Raw genomic sequence first — 27,360 nt, 5'->3', positions numbered from 1 at the left:
AAAATTTGACATAATTTCAATATGCACCAGTCACTAGTAGTGGTTTGTTTACATAATCCCGTTCCGTGCCCGGGACCTACCGGGCAGAGGGACGAGCTTGCGGCCGCTGTCGATGTCCAGGCCGCCATCTTGGGGGATGCGTGCACACACGGCGCGCTGGCGCGCCGTCGTGTGACGCGGCAGGGAGGCGGGGCGGCTGAAGGCTATTTAAGGCCGCCCCGCCTGCTTCCCGCCATCCAGTTCAAATTTCGGCGGCAATCTCGGCAGCCGCAGCAGCAGCTTCGGCGCGGCTTCTTTCGGCGGCAGCTTCAGCGCGGCGTGGCTCCTTTTGGCGGCAATCTCGGCAGCCGCAGCAGCAGCTTCGGCGCGGCGCTGCTCCTTTCGGCGGCAATTTCGGGAGCCGCAGCAGCAGCTTCGGCGCGGCGCGGCTCCTTTGCCGGCGCACGTGGGCCTCCGGAGGCTTCCTGAGGCCAGGGTGGCTGGGCTGCGGTGAGCCCCCCCCAGCCTCATTGAGAGACAGGGAGGCAGCGGCGGCTGGCACCAAGGCCTATGCGGCGAGGATCCTGGGGCAGTCACTACGAGGCGGCAGCGCAGGATCGGATCCAGCAGCGGCGAGGACCACAGGCTAGGCGGCCTTTGGCCGGCAACTTTTAAATTTAATTATTAATTTTAATTAACGCGGGGGTAGGTGGGGCACGGCCCCAACCATCAATCCTTGCCACATGCAGGGCAATTAGGCTCCCCTCCAGGATAATTGGGTGCCGGGAGGAGGTATAGAATAAGCAGGCGGGACCCTTCACAACATTTTGAAATCACGTCGTTTTGTAAGCGGGGCCCCTATCTCCCTCTAGTATGCCGCCCAAGAAAGGACAAGGGGGGCCAAAAGGGAAAGGAAAGGCCCCCAAAGCAGGGGGGAGATGCCCACCCCCAGCGGCGGAGGGGGCAAGGAGTGGGGAGGGGCCACCATGGGCGGCCATATTAGCCAGGTTGGAAGCCCTAGAGCATGGCTCAGGCCATCCTAGTGCACCTTGGGACCAACCTGTGACAGGGAAGGAGAAGGACCCACCACCCAAACGGTCTCGGGGGAAAACGCAGCGGCCAGTGAACAGTGCTGATGCAGGGGCTGTTGCTTCCATCTTAGCACAACTGGATGTGCTGGAGGCCGGGCCCAGGGCTGAGGCGAGGACGCCCAGCATAGAGCCAGGCGCAACTCCCACCTTGCAAGCAGCACCAACAATGCAGCCCACACAAGGACCTTCGGCGGAAAGCACACAGGGTGAGTCCTCTATCATGCCACAACAACAAGGGCAGCGGCAGTGGAGCTGGGCCCCCTGGGGGTACCCCTACTGGCCCTTTTCCCCACCAGCGGTAACCGAGGGATATGGGCAGGCAGGGACTCCCGCCAGCGGGGGGGAGGTTACGCCACAGCAGCAGCATCCCCTAAGGGAGGCCTGCGAGCAGGTCTGGCACCTCGCTGCTGGGACGGCGACGGAAGGAGGGCATCAGCCCGCCCTGTCTGCCAACCCCCCCGCAGAGATATCCGACCCCCTGGGATCAGTCAGAGAGGGGGCCATACCTTTTGGGGAAACGTCTGCCCCACTGGGTTTTCATCTTCTGCCTGCTACGAAGGACAGAATATGGAGGGGAGAGTACGTGGACCTATTCTCGCTCTTGTACAGGGAGCCGGTTGGGAAGGATAAGGATAAAGGGGAACATGCAGAGCCCGATAGGCCCAAGCGCCGACGGGTAGAGCGCTCTTGGTCTAACTGGCTGCCTGCATTCCTTACGTACATGAGGGTGGTAATACAGAGGCAGCCTCATAGGGCCTCGGTACTGATCAAATACCTTGATATCATATATCGGGGCTACTCTGAGTTTCAAGGGACGGCATGGCTGGACTACGACCAGGCGTTCCGTATGAGGGCGGCTTTTGATACATCCCTCCCCTGGGACAAAAAGGAGGCTGACCTGTGGCTGCAATTTATGGCACATTCTAGACCCATGGCAGGTGATAGGGCGGACAGCGGCCATCTCTTGGCGCGCCAGGCATCAGCAACTGCTTCCCGCGGGCCTGCGGGGCAGGGGGTTCAACCTCGCCTGCTTTGCTGGGAGTTCAGCTCACGTGGCCTTTGCGGTCGGAGCCCGTGCAGGTTCAGACATGAATGTGCCATATGTGGGGGCCCCCACGCCTGCACTAGCTGCCCCAGGGGCCGCCCCTTCAGGGGTGGAAACAGGGATTCGGCTGGCGCAAGGAAGACGGGGGCTGCAGGCGCAGCTCAGGGAAAGGGGCCCCAGCCCAATTAAAATTGCCGAGCTCCAACACTTACTCCACCTTTACCCCCTAGTCCAAGATGCCCAGTTTTTACTCAAAGGCTTCACAGTGGGTTTTCGGATCCCCTATTTGGGTCCCAGGCGACCTTTCATGTCCCGCAACCTTAAGTCAGTGGAAGGCAGGGAATCAGTTCTGAGAGAAAAAATTAGGAAGGAAGTAGTAGCCGGCCGGGTTTTGGGCCCCTTTGCTGCACCACCCATCCCGTCACTCAGAGTTTCCCCATTGGGCCTCGTCCCCAAGAGGGCACCAGGTGAATTTCGCCTGATACACCACCTGTCCTTTCCACGGGGTGAGTCAGTCAATGACTTCATCCCAGCGGAGCTGTGCTCAGTCCGCTACACATCATTCGACTGTGCTGTGCGAATGGTCAGGGACTGCGGGGTTGGGGCCCTTATGGGAAAGTGTGACATCAAGTCTGCTTTCCGCCTCCTCCCGGTCCACCCATAGGACTTCGAGCTGTTGGGCTTGGCTTTTGAGGGTGAATATTACGTGGACAGGGCATTGCCTATGGGCTGCTCTATATCATGCTCTGTTTTCGAGCGCTTCAGCTCCTTCTTGGAGTGGGCAGTCAAGAGGCGCGCAGGCTTGCAATCAGTGGTACACTATTTGGATGATTACCTGTTTGCGGGCCCTGCGGACTCAGGCACCTGTAGGGCATTCATGGCACATTTCGCGGGGCTGGCTGGGGAGCTGGGCGTCCCCCTCGCGGCCGAGAAAACTGAGGGCCCATCCACCGCTATCACGTTTCTGGGCATCGAGATAGATACAGTGGCCCAATGCTGCAGGCTCGCTCATGACAAGTTGGGGGCCCTCAGGGAGAAGATCTCAGAGGTGGTCAGTTCTAATAAGGTGACATTAGCCACTCTCCAACAGCTGGCAGGCCATCTGAACTTTGCCTGCAGGGTTGTAGCGCCCGGCCGTGCCTTCCTGCGGCGCGTATATGATGCCATGGCTGGCCTATCACGATCCTACCACCGCACACGGGTGACAGCTGCTCTTAGGGCTGACCTGACAGTGTGGTCCACCTTCTTGAGGGAATTTAATGGGGTCTCCCTATGGAGAAGGGATCGCCTGTTGGAGGCAGAGCTACAGGTTCACTCCGATGCCTCGGGTGCCTTCGGTTTTGGGGTCATTCTTCATGACTCATGGTGCCACGGCAGCTGGCCGCAGGGCTGGACACTGGCTGGCCTGACCAGAGACCTGACGTTCTTGGAGTTCTTCCCCATTGTCGTGGCCGTACACCTCTGGCCCGACAAGTTGGGTAATTTCTCAGTCCACTTTTGGTGCGACAACCTCCCCACAGTGCACGTTATTAACACCCTGTCCTCTAGAAACCCCAACGTTATGCTTCTGGTGCGAGCATTCGTGCTCCAATGTCTTCGCTATAATATTCAGTTCCTGGCGCGCCACGTTCCGGGTATTGACAATAGTATTGCTGATGCTCTATCACGGAACCAGATGGAGAAGTTTCGCCAGCTGGCACCGTGGGCAAGGGCTCTGCCGGAGGTGTTCCCCCCAGTGCTATGGGAGATTGGAGGATTGAATCAGAAAGGGCCATAAGCCTTTCTGTGGCGCCCAGCACTTTGGCCAGCTACCAGGGGGCAGGTAGGGATCTATCAAACTTCAGAGAGTCCAGGGGTTACGCCCAGGAGTGGCCCATCCCGGTCGAGCAGCTTATGGAGTTCTGCGTGGAGGGGAAACGGAGAGGCCTTTCAGTCAGGACCATCAAAGGTAAGCTCTCAGGCCTCGCTTTCCTTGCGAAGGCACGGGGCTTTCAGGACTACACGGGTGACTTTAGGGTGCGCCGGATGCTGGAGGGTTGGTCCCGCGAGCGCCCTTGCCCCCCGGATGCACGCCTCCCCTTTTCCCCGGAGCTATTGTTTGGCCTGCAGGGACAGTGGAAGCACTTGTGTTCTTCCCCTTTCGAGGCCCTGCTATATCATGCTGCGGCCCTCACTCTGTTTTTTGGGGCCTTCCGAATTGGGGAGGTGGTGGCGGCTTCTAAGATGGATAACTCCCTCCGAGCTCTGCTAGTCTCCGACCTCAGCTGGAGGGCAGAGCGGGCCCTCCTGCGGCTCAGGCGGTCTAAAACGGACCAGCATGGTAAGGGGCGCCTGGTGGTATTAGCCCCATGCTGGCAGCAAGAACTCTGCCCAGTAACAGCCCTGCGCGGTTTTGTGGCAGCGAGGGGGTCGCAGTCAGGGTACCTATTCATACATAGGAACTTCCAGCCCCTTACCAGATACCAGTTCTGGTCCGTGGCGAAGGCCGCACTGGGAAATTTAGGCGTGGACCCCAGTAAGTTCGGGACACACTCCTTCCGGATAGGCGCGGCCTCCACGGCGGCCCTATTGGGCTTCTCTAAAGACAGGCTTCAGGCTGTGGGCGGGTGGTCCTCGGACTTGTACAAGGCCTACGTTAGACCACTTGCTGACACACACAACGCCAGCGGCTAGATGTTGGCCCCCCCAGGCCCCCCCCTTTTTTGTTGTTACCCAATGTCGTTGTTGTTTCAACAGATCGCTGGACAAGATCGGAGCAGCCACGCATCCTCCTATGTGGCCACAGTACGATGTTCTGGGCGGGCCGCAGGGCGGCGAAGTCTCGCTTTGGCACGCAGCTGGGGCTCAGTCAATGGGCCGCAGTGCGGTGGCTGGGACGTCGGGGGATGCGTTGGGATGGGCTCCTGCCAGCCTTGTTTCAACCGGCTGTGGAAGTGGCAGTGCCCCAGGTGCTGGTGATCCACCTCGGGGGCAACGACTTGGGTCTGTTAAAGGGCAAGGCCCTAATTGAACAGGCATGCGGTGACCTCTGGGCCATTGCACGTCGCTGGCCGGGGGTGCACTTAGTGTGGTCAGACATCCTGCCGCGCAGGAGGTGGAATTGTACCGGTGACCCACGAGGGATGGACAGGGCACGGAAAAAGGTGAACAGGCAAATTCAGAGGGCCCTTAGGGACTTGGGAGGTTCTGTCATCCACCACCCAGAGGTGGGCCACAACAAGCTTGAGCTGTTTTGGCCTGATGGCGTCCATTTGACGGACACGGGCAACAACATCTTTCTAAGGGACCTGCAGAAGGGTTTACACCAGATTCTTATCGGGTGTGGGGTAAAGGGGGACTAAGCAGAGGCTTGTCCCCCTTCTGTGGCGAAGAAGTGCGGGGAAAGGTTAAAGGGAAAGGGCAGCTAGGTGACACCTTTAGGCACCTTTGGGGGTGACAGGCGGTCCGGAGGCCTGCAGCTCAGGGCTACACGGCCCGGGGACAGGGTATGGGCCGCCTTTGGGGCCAACGTGCCTCATCCGCTCGGAGTTTCAGGGCTCCGACGGGCGGTGATGCGGGTTGGACCCCCTACACATCTTCAGGGTGTGGCTGGAGCTGGGGGGCTGGCACAGGGCAGCCCCAGGCTCAGGCAGGGCATGGTCGCCCGATAGCTGCTAACAGGCTTTGCCTGGATCACCAGAATGCTCCCGCCCTTAATCTCCCTTCTGCAGGTTCATTATTCAATTGATTCTGTTTAAATAAAGTGGCCCATTATTTACCCAAGCAATGGTATCTGTGTTTTATTTCAGCAATAGGCCGCAATCCCGTTCCGTGCCCGGGACCTACCGGGCAGAGGGACGAGCTTGCGGCCGCTGTCGATGTCCAGGCCGCCATCTTGGGGGATGCGTGCACACACGGCGCGCTGGCGCGCCGTCGTGTGACGCAGCAGGGAGGCGGGGCGGCTGAAGGCTATTTAAGGCCGCCCCGCCTGCTTCCCGCCATCCAGTTCAAATTTCGGCGGCACCCGCCCGACCCTCCCTCTGCTGCAGTGTGATCCATTTGGTCGCTACGGGGCCGACTAGGAATTTTTGGCCTGCCTGCCTCGCTTTGCTGGCAGGTTTCTTTTGCCTACTCCACACTGTGGTTGGGGGGAGGGGTCAAGGGTTAGCACGGGTGCCCCTGGGGTCAATAGGCTGATTGGGCTGTTTAGTTTGAATTGTTAACGGTCACTTTTGGAGTGCAAGCGAAGAAGTGCGGGGAAAGGTTAAAGGGAAAGGGCAGCTAGGTGACACCTTTAGGCACCTTTGGGGGTGACAGGCGGTCCGGAGGCCTGCAGCTCAGGGCTACACGACCCAGGAACAGGGTACGGGCCGCCTTTGGGGCCAACGTGCCTCATCCGCTCGGAGTTTCAGGGCTACGAGGGGCGGTGATGCGGGTTGGACCCCCTACACATCTTCAGGGTGTGGCTGGAGCTGGGGGGCTGGCACAGGGCAGCCCCAGGCTCAGGCAGGGCATGGTCGCCCGATAGCTGCTAACAGGCTTTGCCTGGATCACCAGAATGCTCCCGCCCTTAATCTCCCTTCTGCAGGTTCATTATTCAATTGATTCTGTTTAAATAAAGTGGCCCATTATTTACCCAAGCAATGGTGTCTGTGTTTTATTTCAGCAATAGGCCGCAATCAGCTGATGGGTGAGGACACGTTCATCATGGTCTAATCTTGTGCCATCAGAAGCAGTATTTTTTATTAATATTTATGAACACTTTAAACTCTTTAATATGACAAAATTTGTGTCAGTTAACAAAAATATGTCTTTCATCAAATCTTTTATTTGCTTAAATGTGCTGCTGTACGCTGAGAAAATGTGTCCAACTCGCATAAAAACAACTTGCAAAACATATCAAAAGCTCAAAAATTAAATGTCAATGTATACTGCCCTCAAGTCAATTCCGACTTATGGCGACCCTATGAATAGGGTTTTCATGAGGCTGAGAGGCAGTGACTGGCCCAAGGTCACCCAGTGCGCTTCATGGCTATGTGGGGATTCGAACCCTGGTCTCCCAGTTCGTAGCTCCCTTTGAGCTTGAGGCCCAGGCCAAATTGCCCTTCTGTTCCCCTCTGATTGGCTCTGCTGGCAAATCAACATCCACATGCCTGAACTCCACAACTCTAGCTGGCTCTATCTCTGCCGCTATTTGGCAATGCTCAAAGGCAAAGGTTGCTAATGCATCACATGAGGGTGCTATGGCACCCACAAGGGTCTTGAATGGCACCCCCTCTGGTAGTCCAGAATCTGCTTTCATATTTTTTAAAAAATCTCTAGCCCTCCTAGAAAGAAAGGTATAAAACAAAATGTGCAAGTACACTTCTAAGCAATTTCTGTGAAATGGGTCAGCCTAGGTGCTCCCGTCACAACACAGCACAACAATACAGGTTTCTCTCTCTCTCTCTCTCTCTGTCTCTGCTGTCCTGCTCCTCTCAGATAATCCAGGCTCCAAGTAGAAGGAAGCAAGCCAAGTCTTGCCTATGTTAAGGATCCAGGGCTTGCCAAGGGCAGGGGGATGAAAGCTGCTTTTCTCCTTTCCTTTCCAAAAGTAAAACAGCCAGTCTCTGCTAACATGAAAACTGACCAGCCTTAGTCACCACGGAGTAGGAGAAGTCGGCAAATCTGCTTTCCTATCCTTTATCAATATTTTCTTTCAAAATAACATTTTCTTTCAAAATATTTATATTTTTTATTTATTGATATTTTTCTTTCATTTATTGATATTTCCTTTGAAAAATCAACATTGTGAAGGAAAATATTGATATTAATATCAATATTTTTGGGGAGGGGGAAAAATCAGACCAGTAAAATAAACAGATAGCAGACAAAGAAAGAAATCAAATCACTGACCACGCACTGGTAATCTCCAGGCTGGATTACTGTAATGCGCTCTTTGTGGGGCTGCCCTTGAGGTTGGTCCAGAAGCTGCAGCTGGTGCAAAATGTGGCAGTGAAACTGTGCACTGGGGCAGGGTATCGCCAACATGTCACCCGGCTGCTGAAAGAATTGCACTGGCTGCCCATTTGCTACCGGGCCAAGTTCAAGGTTCTAGTTTTGGTGTACAAAGCCCTATACAGCTCAGGACCAGGATACCTGAAAGACTGTCTTACCCGTTATATACCCAGTTGATCACTGCACTCTCCAGGTGAGGGCCTCCTGCAGATACCATCTTATCAGGAGGTTTGTTTTGCACAATATAGGAAACGGACCTTTAGTGTGGCAGCACCTATCCTGTGGAATTCCCTCCCTTTGAATATTAGGCAGGCACCATCTCTGCTATCTTTTTGGCGCCTTTTGAAGACTTTCCTCTTTCAACAAGCCTTTTGGGTTGAGACCTATCCCAGCCTGCGTCTGTTTTAGAATTGTTTAATATGTTTTTAACCCTTTTTTAAAGTTGTTTTTTTTTTAAATGTTTTTAATACTGTTTTGTTTTAATGTATTTTAAGATCTGTTTTTATGATGTTTTAAAGTGTTTTTAGTGCTTTGTTTGCCGCCCTGGGCTCCTGCTGGGAGGAAGGGCGGGATACAAATTAAATAATAAATAAATAAATAAAATCAATACTGCCTGTTAGGTCAATGGAATGTTTTCGAAGTGGTACTGGCCAACAGATCCCATCCCTATTATCAGTGTTATTAGCTAATGCGTGAAGTCAGAGCTGTGATTGATAAATGAGTTGTTTGGACACCAGGCAATAGCAATCCCTGGGTCCTAAATAGATGTTATTTTCTCCTCCTCTTTAGTGCATTTTTCCTGCTTCTGTTTTATTTTCTACTCGTTGGAATCTCCATAATTTGCCTTTACTTTTTCTCTATTTTTCCTGTGCTCAGGATTTACCTGAGATCAAGTAATGCCTAGAAGTTATTTTCTGCAAATGCTACTACTCAATAAGCATGAATGAACATTAAAGAATCCTCATCCTCACAAAAGGCAAATGTGAGGCTTAGACATGATTCCTGCTTTGTACATGCTAAAGACCAGGGACACATTAAGAATTTACTGTATAGTTAACTTACATTGCAATGGTATAGATGTCTTCTCAGAAGTAAGTCTCTTTGTGTTTAATGGGGCTTAGTTCCAGGTAAGTGGGTACAGGATAGCAACCTAGGTTTTGATTTAGGGTTGGCATTGAGGAAAAACAGGGTTCTTGTGCCTTTAACAGCTATATGGCAGGCAGAAATTCAACAGGTCAAGCATTTTCTAGTATGGAAATACAATCATGGGAAAAGCTTCAAAATAGCCACTCTCTAATTTTGTGTTATGCCACGTCCCCATGGCAGCCATTTTTTGACTGGTGCCTCCAGCACTCTCTTAAGATTTGAAATGTGCCCTCTGGTCCAAAAAGGTTGGCAACCTCTGGTCTAATGCTTCATCAATACTCCTTGAACAGCTTTGTTTCCTAGCAGCCCAACTACTTCCTTGCTTCTGATATATTCAAATAATTGGTGGCTCTAGGTTCTTTTGTAAGATGCCCTTCAAATCTGTTTTACTTACCTGTCCCCCCCCCCCAATTTGTGGTCCTTTTTATTTTGCTTTTCACATTCCTCTTATCCTTTTGACATTTTGGTCTCTCTAAATAATTTAGTCTCAAAATTTGAAATGTTCTCTCTGCTCCAAAAAAGGTTGGCGACCTCTGGTCTAAGGTAAGGTAATAGTCTCTTCTTGCACACTGTACTAGCTCACCAGCCACCACAGATAGTTCTACCCTGAGAAGACCAGCAAATGACAGCTGTTGATGCAGCACTCACACCACTTAAGGGTTAGGTTAGCAGTTTGCCTCCTGGCTATGGCAGCCTCCTAGTGAAATGATGAGCAGCAAGCTCAATACCTACCCACCCACTTGCACCACTGCATTCCCCAAGGAATTTGTCTTGGCAATTCCAAGTTAGGATTGGAAACATAATCATTCTTTCTCCAGCAATCGTAGTAGTAGTAGTAGTAGTAGTAGTAGTAGTAGTAGTAGTAGTAGTAGTAGTAGTAGTAGTAATAGTAGAAGAAGACGAAGAAGACGGAGAAGAAGAAGAAGAAGAAGAAGAAGAGAGGAGGAGAGCTGGCATAGAACTGCACTGAGTTTCTCCCATGCATTTCCAAACAGCTATACACATGCACACATCTCTCTCTTTTGCCTTGAAAGGGGTACTAGCAAATTCTTGGTTGATGGAGCGGCACAACAGTATGGTTGTAATTACACTATTCTGAATTGCGGCATCAGTGAAATATTTTATTTAATTTATTTTAAGCATTTCCTGCCTGCTTTTCAGCTGATGAGGCTTCCAGAGCAGCTTACATGTAATGTATCATTAATTTTTTTAAAGAAAAGACTATTTGAAGAGGTGTGATAAAGACAGTTCACTCTTTCTTTTTCCTCTCCTCTTACAGGGCATTTGGTTCTAATAGTGTCTGTGAGGAAAGGAGGGATTCCATCCCAGCTGGTGAATGTTCTATATATTTTGTTGCACAGGAGCAATGGCCCAAGGCACAGCATCAGAATGGCACATTTTTTGTCTTACATTTTCTATTGGGTTGGGCAGTAAGTGATACATCAGAAGTGGCTATGAGAAGGGAGACGCATTCTTATGGCAAATGTCATTTTGGCATTTGCAAATTGAGTCACAGCAGCTTTTGTGCAACATGATGAGCCCAACATAGCTACACTTCTGAGAGAGAAAAAATCCCCAGCTTTGCTAACTTAAAAAGACTGCCATGCTTCTCTTCACTTCTGATCTCTGCCTACCTAGGATCCTGTGTGTTTCGTTTAAAGTTTGGGACAGACCTAGGTTACAAGCCAGACTAATTTCTCAGAAATGGAGAGCAGCCATTGCTTCTTTATCTCAAAAACCTAGGGGTGGTATTCAATGCTAGTTCTACTCAGAGTAGACCCACTGAAATTAATAGACATGACAAACATAGGTCCATTAATTCAGTGGGTCTACTCTGAGTAAGACTTCATTGAATACAACCCTAGGTGTGTCACTTGATATCTGCTGCATGTGGAGAGATGCTGGGCATTTTCAGACTTGCTATTTTCAGGAGGGATTCAATCACATACCAACAAATTCAGGTTGCATAATGAGAGTTTATCTGGCTTTGGGCGTCTGCAACAGCCTCTCTGAGCAGGGCCAGACCTGTGGAGGAGGAGCAGGAAGAGGAGGCATGACACCAGGGGACAAGTGACAGGCGGGGGGGGGTCAGAATTAAGCAGATATTTGCCCAACCCAGCCTATAGCCTGTCTCTTGCCCTGCGGTGTGGCACCTCCTCTTCCTCTTTTTCCTCCATGGTGTACAGCAGTGGTTCCCAACCTGGGGTCCATGATCCCAGGGGGAACGGACAAAGTAATCCAGAGGGGGCCGCAAATAGTAAAGAAATGAATTATTTATTAACTTTTTTTTTTTAAGTCTTCACTCCCTGGACGCTGTCTGCACCCCACTGCCACTGCAGATGACACCTCCCTTGCTCCAGACAAGAAGGGAGGGCTTTGCTGAAGCACCAGAGTGTCTTTCAGGCACACCAAGGGCAGGCATCTGCCTATACCACACATGACTGAGGAAGGTGCTACCAGGAAGAAGAGGGGATTACTGTCCCAACTCCCGTCTCCTCGCACTGCTGCTGCTGATGACGCCCTCACTCAGCAGGAGAGGAGAGGGCTTTTCGTGAAGCAAAAAGAAGCAAGGCTGCATGGAAAGGCTGCTTTCCCCCTTCCTTCCTGGCAGCCAGCCCTTTCTTGGCTCCTGATTCACTGCCATCTCCTTTTAAAAAAATTTCTTATTTGCGAGCCTGCCCAGATTTCACCTTCGGCCCAGACAAAGCCAAGGAGCAGTGAGGAAGCTCAGGACTTGCTTGCCTTCCATCTCTGAGGCTAAGTGTGTGTGCCAATGCCTTTCTTCCACCTACACTCCACCTCCCCAACCTCTCTCTCCAAGATGCTGCAGCAGTTGAGGGTTTCCCTTCTCCCACATACCCAAATGCCTGCATGCCTGCAGATACTTGCAGGAGGGGCAGGTCTGTTTGTGTGTATGTGTGCACTGATCTGTCTTCTGCTCCACTCTTGTTCCCCAAGCGCATGCTAACCAAGTTATCAGTTCTGATGATCATCCAAAGCCCCAAAAATACTAAAACCCCTCCTCAATCTGTGCACCCTTTTGTCTTCACAATCTAGCATCCCTACCACTACCATAGGGTAGTTACTCGATCTAGGGCCTTTTCTGTAGTGGCCCCCGAACTGTGGAATAGCCTCCCTGAAGAAATACGCCTGGCGCCTACGCTTCTATCTTTTCGGCGCCAGGTTAAGACCTGGCTATGCTCCCAGGCATTTTAATGTGTTAACTTCTATATTTCTGTTGTTCCTTGTTTGTGTTTACTATTGTTTGGTTGTTTTTATTATGATATTTTGTATTTTAATCTTTTTGTACACCGCCCAGAGAGCTATTTGCTATGGGCGGTTTAAAAATGAAACAAATAAATAAATAAATATTGCTGCTTCTGGATGATGATAATGATTTTAAAAAAGCTCAGCAGATTGGCTGAGGTCCACATACTACAGCTGAAATGTATTCATTTATTTAATTATTATTGCATTTATATACACCTTTCCTCCAAGTTGCTCTAAGTGGTGCACACGGTTCCCCCTTCCTTTCCATTTTCTCCTTACACCAACCCTGTGAGATAGGTCAGGCTGAGAGACTGTGTCTGGCCCAAGGTTACCCAGTGGGCTTCATGGCTGGGTAGGGATTTGAACCTGGATCTTAGCCCAACACTGTAACCCACTGGTGTTGGGAACAGCACTGTACTTCTTCAGAATGTCGGGGCGGAGGGGGATCCCAATTTGATTGGACCTTTGCATTAAGAAAAGAAAGCAACACCTACCTTTTTATGGAAAGGGATATTTGGAGATGTGATGTTGCCATGCACCATTTTTTCAATTAATAGAGACTAAAATTACAATTAGCGTGGGGGGATCACAATTTTTTTTAAGCTTAAAAAGGGGGTCCTGTACTCATAAAGATTGAGAGCCACTGGTCTAGAGCTGCCAAAATGGCTACTGCTAAGGGCTCTGACTGCCAACACAGTTGGGTACAAGTGTGATTGCCTGCAGGAACAGCTCCCTCGCTTGCAATACACGCTGCTTACTCCTGTCCACATTCCACCCCAAAGCAATAGTGGCAACCAAGACAAGACTGGCCCATGGGAGAGAGTGGAGGCAGGCAAGCAGGCAGACAGCACGCCCGGTGGGAATTTCCACTGGCAAAAGATGAGGGAAAGGGCTGCCGTAGCTGCTGCTTAATTTAATGGCTGTGCTGAAGCATGCATGTCTGCCCCTCCATGTCTCTCCCTGCTCCCTCCCAGAGGGAGGTGGCAGCAGCATTATTACAGCTCAGAGCCTCTTGAGGATTTGTGTCCCTCCCGGCGCTGCAGCATTTGGCCGGGGGTGGGCTCCTCTCCTGCCTCCTTCTTCTCTGAGGTGGGGGTGCGTATCAGTGGCAACAGTAAATCCATGGTGTGCGTGTGTGAGAGAGTGAGAGAGGCTGTGAGGGGGCACAGCTACAAGGAAGCATGGCCTGAAGGGGCCCTGTACTTCTAAATTTACCACTACACAACTGTTTATGTAACATCTTGCCTGATGAATAGTACTGGAAAACTCAAAAGGTTGCCACACTTTGGGGCATTTTGGCTGGTCCCTAATGAAGGAATTGCCCAGCTGTGAATTTTGGAGATTTTCCTTATAGATCAACATGGCTACCTTTGGCTTCTAAAAAATAACCCCTTATCTGGAAAAGCTGCCAAGGCCCTGGACTTGTAACACTAGACCAGTGATGTTTTTCAAGAGTGTGTTTTTCCTTCAAGCACACATATTGCTTTCTTCTCCCCAAGAATGTGAAAAGTATATGAATTAATAAATATGCTGCCAACAGAATGGTAATGTCTTAGCTGCCACTTTATTTGACTATTCTGCCGAGTAAGTGATATCCGACTAAACACAAAACAAATAGCAGCACTCTGCATACAGATAACTGATCATTTTTCAAATCTCAGTGGATTCCATTGACTACTACTGAAGGTTGTTTTGGGGTTTTTTTACCTTTGTGAAGCTTGACTCATTCTTTGCTTCTGTATTATACTTAACAGTTTTGCATGTTTCCCAAGCATTAACTCCATACTGATTTTCTCTTATTCCTAGAAAAAAGGGTGAAATATAGAAGGTTAACGTGCAGTTACATGAAGGTACAGTGAAACAAAGTTAATTTCTAGTCTTGCGAGTACCATTGTCTCTTGAGTCACATTTGAAGTAGTTAGAGTCCCACTGGGAAGCTCTTGAACAGTAATACCTCAGTTAACAAATTCTCCAGGAAAGAAGCTCCTTTTAATGAAGTCTTTTTTGGGTGTGGGGGACATGGGGGGGAGCGCACTCTGACATAGTCAGATTGTGGCTCTTTGTCTACTGGATTGCAGTTGCTGGAGGCAGCTCTCATGCGTGGCAGGAATGGTGCTCCTTGCCAAGTGGTGCAGACACCTCAGTAGTAAACAGTGCTTTGGGTGCCCCAGAAGCACTGTTTACTGCAGACACATCAGCTTGAGTGTAGGGGAGGATGTCAGAGAAAGAGAGAGAGACATCAAGCACGGGGGGGAGGGGTGGCAGTTGCCCCTTGCGTGCCTGCTCAAGTGTACGGAGAGGAGAACTGTGCTCAAAGCTTTAGACTGCTAAAGCAAGATGCTACATGAAAATAATTTTAAAAAGGGAAGGCAGGCATCTCTGGATGTATTTTGGAAGAAACCTTCAAGTGGTCTGTATGCAAGGCTTACTTGACCTGGTTGTTTCATTACAGACATGCATATTGTTTGTTTGGGAAAAAAAGTTTGGTGAAATATGTGGAACTGCTCCTCATTTTTGTGTGTAGGAAACTATCCCTAGTCTTTCCATGTTATTCTTCCCTCTGGTACCAAAGTTTCTGTTAAAGAAGTAATGTCCAGGAATGCATATATTTCGTTAACTGAGGTATTACTGTAGTCATTTCTAGGTCTGCTAGTTTCAAGACACTCTCACTATGAACCATGAAGATTTTCTCTTGAGGATTCTCAGTTGGTGGGTTTTGTTTCAGGTTCTATATCTGAAAAAACTACCCTATTTTATACCAGGAAGAGGGCTGGACCAAAATGCTTTGCTGCCTGAGGAACAATAGTGAATGGAGATATGCCCTCCACTTTGAAGTCAAGGTGCATACAGTAGTGCCCAAAGGCTAGTTCACACAGCAACTTACTGTGAGATTGGTGCTACTTGCATCCGTGTTTAATTTGCATGGTTCACATGACATTGCAGGTAATCAGCAGCTATCACACAGTTTTCCCATATCAAACCAATCCAATTGTAATGTGAAAAGGAAAGGAAAAACCGTCTCAGGTTCTCTGAGCTCCTGTGTAGGTGCTTTGCCTCAATGTTTTTTTAATGGGCGGGCTCTCTTATGCCCCATCACCAGCTCTCTCTCTGCCGCCTGCAAAAGCTGCCTTTCACTCACTCCCCCCTCTATTCAGTTTCATACAGTTTTGTCTCAGAAGCAGGGAGAGGCGTGCAATTGACAAGAAAGAATGAAACTGACAAAAAAGACTCCCTTCTCCATTAGCAATATCGAGTAAGCATGTAAGTAAGCAGGGTTGGGGCTACAAGGAAACAACGATACTAAACCTTTCCAGAGAAACACCTACTTGTGTGAAAGGAAAACAGTGGATTTGAAGGTAGGAAGTGTGAACCTTGCAAATCTATCCTGATGGCAAAAACTGTCTTTACTGCAAAGTTCAGCTCCCGTGTGAATGAGCCCCAAGGCTGGTCAAGTTCTTTTGGCACTTCAGACACAAAATTCTTCAAGTCTCTCATTAGGAATACAAATACAATTAAACAACTTACAATTCCCTGCCCTTTGTAGGCTCACAAAATCAGCTGCCTGAGGTGACTGCCTCAATCTGCCTAATGGCAGGGCTGGCCCGGACCAGGAACAAACACACAAAGGTGCTCTATACTGTTAGTGCTTTAGTCCATCCAGGCCAGTGTATTCTATTCTGACTGATAGCTGCTCTGCAAGGTCCCCAACAGAAAGAGGCTTTTCCCTGGTCTGCTGCATTAGATCCCAGCATCTCCAGTTCAAACCGAAGTAAGACTGAAACCTTCTCCATGCAACACATGTGCTCTACCATGAAGCTCTAATCTTTCCCTTTCCCTGACCCAAAATTTACTTCAAGTCAAAGTGACTTCCAATCATGGAAGGATTTCTGACCCCCACCTTCCCATAATATATAACATAGATTAATTACTTGAGCCTTCTGGATTGTTGTATTGTTTCTCTACAGGAATCTCTAGTAATCTTCTATCTCTACTGTGCATTGGAGGTGTGGGTTCATTTATAGCATAGTGTGAATATGGTTAGAATGAACAGATGCATCAGCATCTGGGCCAGGGCTAGGCGTGGGCTAAGATAGTCATTCAAACCCTATGACTCTGAGCATTATTCACTCTCAGACACACCAGCCCTAACTCCCTCTTTCTGCATTAATGCCTGACCATTCTGTGAGCCTTGGTTTGTATCACAGCATCATATACACCAGTAGCAATCTCAGTTATCTGAGTGCAGGTCTTTATGTAGCTAAAATAACACCATACACAGCAGTCTAAAACTAGAAAATCCCACAATAAATAAATTGGAACTTGACTAGGGTTTATAAACCATTTTGGAAGTATGATTCCCTTTCACATTCACCAAACTCAAAAAGCAGACACTGGTTGCAATCTACAACCCACTATAGTCAACTGCAATGCTCTATCTATATCTGGATAGCACCCAATTATACATAAATTTACTACCAGGGAAAAAAAACCCCTTGCGGTTTAAGAACATACCTTTAGCCAGGAAATATTTCTATCAAACTTTAAAAAGCAGGGAAATTGGGCAGCTATAGTGAATGCACCAGGGGTGCAGGAGACCTGACCTCCTCTCTGAGATGTTGTTCTGCACTACACATTTGCAAAAATGCAAACACAATTTGGGTTGGTCTTTCACAGTCCAATCCACTTCCTGTGTAGCTTGGAAGAATTTGGTACAATCATGTGCATTCCTGTACAACCATGATTAGGATAGATAAAACTGACCTGGGGGAGGGTCAGGGAGGGAGGAGGAGGGGGGAGGGGAGGAGATTGGGTGGGCACTGGGCAGAGGGAAAGCCCCTTTCCTTTCCAAAAGGAAAACGTTGTGAACAGTATCATTGTTTTTCAGGGCTTCCCCCACCTTTTTATTCTACAGCAGGCACATGTCTTCCATCCAAATTAAACCAAAGCTGTCCCTGGCCACATCCACCAGACCTTTATTTCACTTTAGAAAGTCATGGCTTCCCCCAAATAATCCTGGGAAGTGTAGTTTGTGAAGGGTGCTGAGAGGTGCAAGGAGAGGCCCTATCCCTTCACAGAGCTACAATCTCCAGAAGAGGGGCTGACTGTTAAACCACTCTAGCCACTGGAGCATTGTCAGGGGAATAGAAGTCTCCCCTCAACACCCTTCACAAACTACACTTCCCATGACTCTTTGAAGCCATGACTGTCTCAAGTGAAATAAATGTCAGGTGTGTGTGTAGCCCCCTGATTAGCCTAGCCAAAGAGCTGAGAGTCTGGCTTTTAGAACACTGACAGTTGGTTCTTCCTGAGCATGCCCAACACTATAATAGACTTCAATGTTATATTACTTAATTTTTAAAAAGCCAGGCATTTTTTAAACTTTTAAACAGTAGTGGAGTGGCAAACTCAGAAGTGCAGGGTCCCTTCATGTTAGTCACAGCCACACACCCTCCCCTTTTTTGCTGTTGAGTTGAGAATGAGATCCTTGTTAATGCCTTCTCCCATAACAACAGACATCCCTAGGAGACAATAAGCATAAAAGGGGACTGTTAGCTACTGAGAAGAGTCTTCTCAGTGGCTGACTCATCTCCTTTCACTCTGATTGGCTCCAATAAGCAGGAAAGGACAAAGAAGCATGTTAGAAGACTCTTCTCAGAGGCTAAAACTCTCCCCTTTCATGCTGTTTGACTTGCTGGATGCTGGAGACAGGGACCCCACTGGGACCCTGCTCTCAAAAAAGTAAAGGGTCTAAGACCCCTCAAGATCTCTGACGACTACACCCCTACTTTTAAACTGCAGACAATGAACATCAGATTTTGGGGCAAGGTCAGTAATAGGATTACGGGTACTCTGTGAACATAGCTGATTTTTAATTAATTTCAACAAATTATGAGACCACTGAACAGAAAAAAGTCCAACAGGACTCTGGATTTTTTTCCTCATTTTACACTTTGAACTCTCGATTCTCTCTGACTGTTTTGTGTATTGCCATGAAAAGTCTGACACTTTTCATCTAAAGTTCAAGAATATTTATTTCCCAGTCTGTCAGATGTGTATTATACTTGGATGCTTTTTAAATAACAGAAGAGGGAGAAAGCTCACCTTCATAGATTTCATGGATCATATTTCACTAAAGATTTAAGGACTACACAAGGCAAATAAACTGTAAATTCAAAAAGAAATCAAATTGTCACAGTTAAAGATATGAAAGAAGACAATATAGGTTTTCCACCTCTTGCTACTCTGGCAGAAGAAGTATATCAGCAAGTTCTAACTTGGGATGGAATGTTTACATTATATGTTACCATGACACTTGTGCTAAGATTCCATTTCCAGGACTTGTATGATAACATGGGGCAATCATTTTGGTTTGACTTTTATGTCTCAGGAAACATTTAAACCAGTCAGTCCTCAAAGCTAGAAAGTCAAACTGAACCTAAACCAAGATCTGGACCTAACTTTTTTTTCTTTTCCTATTGCTGTTAATAGGTTAGAGCAACCAGTTTTAATGATGGACCCAGTTAATTGAGAAAGGAATTGAAAATGTATGGGCACCTGGAAGAAAACCCTATTACTTTGAAATAAATATGCATAGGATTGCACTGTAAGATTTCTTTAACTGAATTATAGTCCTCACTTTTCCCCATATCAGAACAGAGCTCAAACTGTTATTTGAAATTTTCTGTTAGACACATGAGCATGACAATGATGAAAAACCTGTCACTGCCAAAATGATTTTTTAAAATTTTGCCAGTAACCCCTCTGGCGCTATCCAGAATTGCTCATGAATACAATATACCAATGGGTTGGATCCAGAGCTCATCTTCCACAGACAGAAAGGCTCCTTCTGACCATGAAAGGCGTTCAGTTCATTAGAGGGATCCTACTGGCAGAGAGGGGGAGGAGGCAACATTTTCCAATTCCTCCCTCCTCCTACAACCACCACAACTACTTCCCATACTATTCTGGAGGGTCCCCCTTCTCCCAGTGCTCAGGAACAGTTTAAGAGATGTGGTTCCAATCTGCAGGGGAAAGGGGGATTCTTCCTCCTCTGCCATCAGTCACATCCCCTAAGTGGCACTTCCCGTTGGCAGGAGCAAACTCTGGATCCATATATTTTGTGTGTGTTTAGGCTTCTGTACTCCAGTCCCTTCAGAGGCTGGAAAACAGCTAGCAGGATAAAGGCTTGCTGCTTCACAGCAAGAAATCAACTGTAGTACATTGTTAAAATAAACCACCTGGTAGAAGAACAGAGACAACTACTTTTCTGTGTACTCCCTCACACTGTAGAACTCAGCATGTCTCTGTTCCTGTTGTCAGAACATGTTGTTGCTAATGTGGACCTAAAGGCCAGCATCTGTGTAACTGTTTATTCACTAATAGGCAAAAATAAAATGCCTTGCAATTTAAAAACGTACCTATAGCCAACAGATATTTCTATCAAACTTTAAAAAGTAGGGAAATTGGGCACCTATAGTGAATGCACCAGGGTTGCAGGAGACCTGACATCCTCTTTAAGATATTGTACTGCCCTACACATTTGCACAAATGCAAACACAATTTGGGTTGGTCTTTCACAGTTGAATCCACTTCCTGTGTAACTTGGAGGAATTTGGTAACATGTGCCTCTGAGTATATGGTGACTGGGGGCAACACCTGCAATCAGGACTGCATCTCCAAAGGTGGAGAATTATATTTTTGTATGTTTGTTAGTGTTCTTCTCACTTCGCTTCTTTCCTGTGTCACTATTGCTTCTACACAGAATCTAACCAAGAAATTTATATTTCACTCATTATTTATCCTATAAATCTGTGTTAAACGTATTAATTTCAAAGCCTTGGTATTGGTCAATGTCATATAATGGTGAAGACAGCCTTTTGTGTTTCAAAAACTGTGGGTTATATTCTATTTCTATTTTGGTGCATTAACAATTGAATCTTAAACTGCAACTTTCATGTAAAATTAGACTGATTACAATATGTTGCTACTTAAGCAATGACTCTACCTATTGGAAGAAACAAACTTGCCCTGCCCATGATGCATGTGTTCAGTCTGCTATGCTTAAACCACTTCACTTAAGGATGGGTGGCCATGGTCAATTAAAAACATAGAGCACACCTAAAAAATTCCTAGAATATATTTCACCTGCCTGTGTTTCATCTTGTGCAAACTGAGACATTCCTTATGTCCACTGGAGACTATTCTGCAGAACAGTCAGTGCCATTATTCCACAATTGTTTTTGGAGGGGTTTTTTTTAGTGTAAATTATGCAAAGTGTTGCTGTACTCCACACATTCACGGAAACAGAAGCAAAAGAAAATAATTTACCATAGGAAATTTCATTAAAATTGTCAAGTAAATCAAACACATTTAAAGTGACTATCTGAACTATATCAACTGTCTTATTATTGCTTCCTCCGTGCTAAAACAAGATCAGCACAGCATATGTCTTCTTTCGTTTATTTAGGTTGATTGCAGGTGTTATCACCACTCACAATATGCTCAGAGACACATGTTACCAAATTCTTCCAAGCTACACAGGAAGTGGATTGGACTGTGAAACACCAACCCAAATAGTGTTTGCATTTTGACAAATTTTTTGGGCAGTACAATATCTCAGAGAGGAGGTCAGGTCTCCTGCTCCCCTGGTGCATTCACTATAGCTGCCTAAATTCCTTGCTTTTAAAGTTTGATAGAAATATCTACTAGCTATAGGTACGTTCTTAAACCACAAGCATTTTTTTTTTGCCTATTAGTGAATTTCTCTGCTTTTTAATCTGGGAGGTAAGAAATGGGATCCTGTGCATGTTTGCTCAGAATAGATTGAACATTTGCATGCTTATTGAGTTCAATGAGATTTTGCAGTCATGCTTAGGAAAGGTGAAGCTGACCACAGGGGGAGCAGGATAAGAGTGAGGGAAGGAGGGAAGAGGGGAGGAGGAGGGGAAGGGGGATGGGGGGGAGAATGAGTGGGGTTGGGCAGGAGAGAGGTGATAGGAGGGAGGAGGAGAAGGGCAGGGCAGGTTTGATCATTTGCATGCTTATCGTGTTCAGTGGAATTTACTCTGGTGCAATCATGCTTAGGAAAGGTAAAACTGACCATGGGAGTAGATGATAAAGGGGAAGGAGGACTGGGGTGGAGAGGAGGGGAGGAGGAAGGGGGAGAAAGGCGGAGGGGTGGAGGAAGGAGGGGGAAGGTGGGGGAGTGAAGACGGGAGGGAGGAGATGACGGAGGTGATGGGAGGGAGAAGGGGGAGGGCAGGCTTGACCGTTTGCATGCTTATTGAGGTCAATGGGATTTACTCCTGTTCAATCATGCTTAGGATATGTGAACTGCTATGGAGGAGGTGCTGGGAGGGGGACAGGAAGAAGGGTGGGGTAGGGAGTAAGGAAGAGGGGAGAGGGGGTGGAGAAGAAAGGGGAGTAGATTGGATGGGTGGACACTGGGCAGAAGGAAAGCCCCTTTCCCTTCCAAAAGGAAAACATTGTAAACAATACCATTATTTTTCAGAGTTTTCCCCACCTTTTTATTTTACAGCAGATACATGTCATCTCCCACACAAATTTAAACCAAAGCTATCCATGGCCAAATCCACACCAGACATTTATTCCACTTTAAACAATAATGGCTTCCCTCAAATAATCCTGGGAAGTGTAGTTTGTGAAGGGTGCCAAGGGTTGTTAGGAGATGTCCCTGTTCTGCTTACAGAGCTCCAGTTCCCAGAATTCTCTGGGAAGAGGGACTGACTGTTAAACCACTCTGGCCATTAGAGGTCTGTCAGGAGAACAGGGGTCTCCTGAATAGCCAAGCCAAACAACTGCGGAAGATGTAGGTCAGAGTATAGGATTATAGGTACTCTGTGAACATGGGTGATTTTTAATTAATTTCAACAAATTATGAGATCACTCACAAAAAAAGACCAACAGGAGTCTGGATTTCCCCCCCTCGTTTTACACTTTGAACTCTCGATTCTCTGTGAGTGTTTTGTGTATCAACATGAAAACTTAGAGGGTTGTTTAGCAAGCATTTCTGAGTTCAGGACTATAAGTTTTGTAAGATTTTGTTTTGAAATGAGTTTATGGAAAGCAGCTGAATGGCATGGGGTATTTTCAATTTAACTTGGCAGAATGCAAAAAAATCCATGCTTGCTATAGTATACAGACATTTTCTTGGCTATATAATTACAAAGTGACTTTCCTTTTAATATTTTAAACTTGTGGTGATTAGATCTCTAGGGTTCTAGATAGCACAGAGTGATCCTAATGTTTAAATACTGATGGGGATATCTCCAAGAGGAGAGCTTGGCATTATGACAAGGATTATGTGCTAGTGATCAAGGTAATTTATTTTTTTTAACAAATATTATACTCATCAATGTCATGTCATTCCCATCCTATTACATCTTTCAAACTGCAAGTAATAATCCAAGGTTAATAAACTGTTTTTCTGTGTTCTTTATATATTTTCTCCACACATGACCTTGTGTAGTCTTTTCTGTCTATCACGTCTAACCATCTAGTATTAAGATTAAATAAAACATCAATGAAATTACACTTCTGGGGACTGTGTTTGGCTTTTCCAGGGTACAGCCTGAAGCCTGCAAAAACAGTTTGAGGCCATGGCAGGAAACCCAAAACCTAATTTTTATGGGTAATCATGGGTTACTCTTGCTCTCAAATGCTATCATCTGTAGTTACACTTTAGGAGGATTTGACAGTTGTTTTCTTGTGCTGCTATATTTGCTTAGGACATTTGTCCCTAATTATGCCTGCACACTACTTCTCTGTGTTCAAAGAAGAAGCCTTTCTGAAACACAAATGCTTGGAGAAATTAGCTCAAGTATTTTAATTTATTTTGAAAGATGTATGTGCTGCCCTTCTGAATTTCCTCCAAGGATTTATCAGCTGTAGCAGAAAAAATACCCCCCCATAAATTTCCAGGGATCAATTCAACAACCAAATGCTACAAAACAGTTCATTTTTTAGAAATCGCCAGTAAAAGATCACAACTGAATAACATCCAAAAGCCATCTGAAACAGATTTCTGGAATGATTGGTAAACTTCCAGATGTTGACAGGTAAGGGGTTCCAGACTGTGCACTAGGGAAAAACTCTTCTCAATGTGCCTCTGATCCTATTTTTGCAGAGGATTGGACTATCAATGGATACTAGTCATGATGGGTATGTTCTACCACAGGAATACCATTTGCTGGGAATTACAGTGGAGACAGTGCTGTTGCACTCAGATCCAGTTTGCTTGCTGGCTTCCCATTGGCATCTGGTTGGCCAATGTGAATACAAGTGTAACACCAAATGCCTAGCTTTGCCAAACACAAGACTACTGAGTTCGGAATTTCAATAGGTGATGAAAGCAGCTGGTTGTGAAGGAGTTAAAGGCTTTATTAGAGCAAAGAGATGTATACTTAGGCTATAAAACAGTAAAACAAACTACATAGCTAACAGTCTCTGCTTCCCTCCCCTGTCTTACATGCGCTGGAAGCCTCTTGAACAGCACAGTCTGGGAGAGGTCACGGCTCCTCAGTCTTCTTCTTGATGTTACTTCTGTTGATCTTGTTGGTATCTTGGGGCTTCTTCAGCTCCCTGAAGGCTTGGTTTTGTTGGTATCTTTGGACTACGTTAGCCCCCTGAAGGCTTAATCTTGATGATATCTAGGGGTTCCTGTATTTATCCTTCAAAGACCCCCTGGGAGGGGGCACCTTACACCTCTTAGATCATTATCTTCCCATCATTCAGGTAGCTGGTTTCCCCTCAGGTGACGTCTCCTGATCCTGTCCTCGTGATATTTTGGGCTTGAAAATGCAGCTGCATTTTCCAGGTTAACTGCTTGTTTTGATTATCAGCCTACTTGTTTACATTAGCCAAGTGAGAACATTCGTAAGCCAATTAGCTCATCATCCCTGCAAAGCTTGAGAAAACTAATTCCACCTGACAGGGCAGAAGCGTGGGACAAGCTGCATTATTTTGGTTACTGAGCAAAAACTTTCCAGACTCTGTGTTGTTATGAGCACAGAGGCATAGGGAAACTTCCCAAATGCTGAAACTATGTCAGGGAGCCTGCATTTTGAGCTTTCCAGACTCTAATTCTAAGCAGTAACAGTGTACAGAAGCAATCAGCACCCCCATAAATCAGGTTTGGGGCATGAATTTAGGGGGGCAGAGGCCATTCACATACCATTTCTACACCTCCTCATACATCAAGATTCTTGCAGTGATTGGCAATACAACAGGATGCTGGACTAGATGGGCCTTTAGCCTGATCCAACAGGGTTCCTCTTATGTTCTTATTTCACCAGAGTCAATCTGATGTCACTCTGGTAGAGCCTGGTTTTACTCTCATGCTATACAACATACAAAGGAGATGAGAGTAAAGTAACATTCTCACAGAGCACTTATTGAGTCAGTGAGACATGTCAGGCCGTTCCCAGAAAACAAAAGGGTTTAATTGAAAAAATAGTAAAATAACAAATAATATTAATTATGAGGCTTTCCCAGAAGGAAGAAAGACAGGGGAAGGAGGAGGGGTTGAGAAGTGAGTTGGTGGCATGCCTCTGCAGCAGAGCTTTAGCTTGGAAAAGAAACAGGGTAGGGAGAGGAAAAAGGGGTGGGTCGTTACTATCAATCTGAAAAAAATGCAGGAAAAAAGGGGTTAGGAGGAGGGGGATTATCAGCTTTCCTTCTACTTAGGTTTTGTCTGAACATGGAGAAGAGGCAATGATCACAGAGTACAAGGGAGACACATCTAGGAGCAAACAAACTTGGGGGGGAAGGGGGAGGCTCGGGAGAATACAGGATTGGAGGGAGAAAGGAATTCAACTCAGGAACACTGAGAGACCAAAAGAGAAAAGGCTGGTGTGTCCTAGCAGTTATAGACATGTGTAAGGTATTTCCCAGGTATACGAAGAAGCGAAAAAGAGACCTTTCTCCTAGGTTTTATTGGCCAAATGGCTTTTCTATGAGGGATTATCTCTTCTTTGCAGATGTTGGCTGCAAAAAAAGGTCTCCCATGCATCTTTTGGGTGCTAATGCATCCACGCTATTGTTTTAGCAGCTGGTTTCACAGTACTACCTGCATGATGTTTTCTACATCTGAGGATTCTCCTCACCAATACAATAAAGGTGCTCTGTGACTTAATTAGACTGGAACCAACTAAAGGAGTGAGATGCTTACACATTCTGGACAACACATTCCTGCTTGAATAGAGGGTGAAATCACTCCCATGTCCATGTTGATAAAGGGCAGCCAGTGTACATTTGCAACTCATTCTATCCTTGGTAATCAGTCCTATAGTAGATCATGTTCTCAGGTAAAATGGAGACCTTTTGAAACAAGGTGCTGGAGAAACAGTAAAAAATTGAAACATGTTTCCTTGGCAACACTTGACTTAAGAGAGGTTCAGTGTGAAAATAAGAACTTTTGGATGAGCCTGATGATCTGCTTTAAGGCACACACAAACATCTATTACAGATTTGTTTGTAATATTGACACAATATAAAACTTTATATGATGCAAACTGCAGTCTTCCAGAAGCAAAGTTAAGTCACCCCCATGAGATAAATGCTAGTTCCTTTCAAACCTTCATAGCCTTATACTACTAGCCTGTGCTTTTCTGGTTAAAAAAAAGGGGGTGGTACTTGTATCTTGATAAAAGTACTGCAGATGCCATCACAAAATGGATGAAATGAGCAGCAAAAAAAGAGGTGCTGGTACTCCATACTGGTGAGTACTATCACAAAAAAAGCCCTGCTAATAGTATATTATGGGACTTATTACTTGGAATAGTTTTGGGAACCAGCAGTATGCTGGCTGCTTGTGCAGCAGGAAAAAAAGGTTTGGAATAAAAGTTTCGAACAGAAGCAAAAGCTGAGAGTAGCCATACACGCACCCTGGACTTCAGGAAAGCTGATTTTAATAAACTCAGAACAATTGTAAGTACGGCTCCATGGCAAGCGACCCTAATGAGAAAAGGAGTCCAAGATGGGTGGGAGTTTCTAAAAAAGAAAATTCTAAAAGCGCAATGGCAAGCAATTCCAACAAGGAAAAAAGGGGGAAAACAGAAGAAGAAGCCAATGTGGCTTCATAAAAAGCTTAGAGATGACCTGAAAACAAAAAAGGACACATACAGGAAGTGGAAAGAAGGCCAGGCCACAAAGGAAGAGCACAGGCAGGTATCACAGAATTGCAGGGATGGTGTCAGGAAGGCTAAAGGTGAGAATGAGCTGAGGTTAGCGAGAGATGCTAAAAGCAACAAAAAAGCTTTCTTCAGGTATGTCCATAGTAAAAGACAGAAAAGAAATGGTGGCACAGCTACTCAATGAGGATGGCAAAATGATAACAGATGACAAAGAAAAGGCAGAAGTGCTCAATTCCTAGTTTGCCTGTCTTCTCCCAGAAAAGGGTCTATGACCCTCCTGGGAAACATGAAGTAGAAGGGGCAGGATTGAAGCTTGAGATTGATACACAAATGGTCAAGGAATACCTAATCACTTTGAACAAGTTCAAATCAGCAGGGCCCGATAAACTGCATCCTAGAGTGTTGAAGGAACTGGCTGAAGAACTCTCAGAACCGCTGTCTATTATATTTGCAAAATCATGGAGGACTGGTGCAGTGCTGGATGACTGGAGGAAAGCTAATGTTGTCCCTATCTTCATAAAGGGCAAAAAGGAGGAACCGGGGAACTACAGACCAGTCAGCCTAACATCAATCCCTGGAAAAAACTCCTGAGCAAATTATAAAGAAGTCAATCTATAAGCACCTTGAAAACAATGCAGTGATTACTAGGAGCCAACATGGATTTATGAAGAACAAATCATGCCAAACTAATCATCTCGTT

General features: G+C 46.6%; 1 protein-coding gene across 3 annotated transcripts in view; it reads right to left on the bottom strand.

Annotated features, from left to right (window-relative positions):
- Window positions 1–27,360, bottom strand: part of C7H10orf90 (chromosome 7 C10orf90 homolog) — a 188,908-nt gene that overhangs the window by 110,742 nt on the left and 50,806 nt on the right. For all 3 annotated transcript variants that reach the window (XM_061634367.1, XM_061634365.1, XM_061634366.1), the window contains exon 2: window positions 14,215–14,309. In XM_061634367.1, the coding sequence (XP_061490351.1) occupies window positions 14,215–14,309 (95 nt within the window). The remainder of the gene's footprint in view (window positions 1–14,214; window positions 14,310–27,360) is intronic.

This window comes from Rhineura floridana, chromosome 7 (genome assembly GCF_030035675.1).
Source record: "Rhineura floridana isolate rRhiFlo1 chromosome 7, rRhiFlo1.hap2, whole genome shotgun sequence".
In the NCBI taxonomy this organism is placed as follows: domain Eukaryota; kingdom Metazoa; phylum Chordata; class Lepidosauria; order Squamata; family Rhineuridae; genus Rhineura; species Rhineura floridana.
The sequence above is the reverse complement of the archived record's forward strand: the minus strand, read 5'-3'. Positions and strand labels throughout refer to the sequence as shown.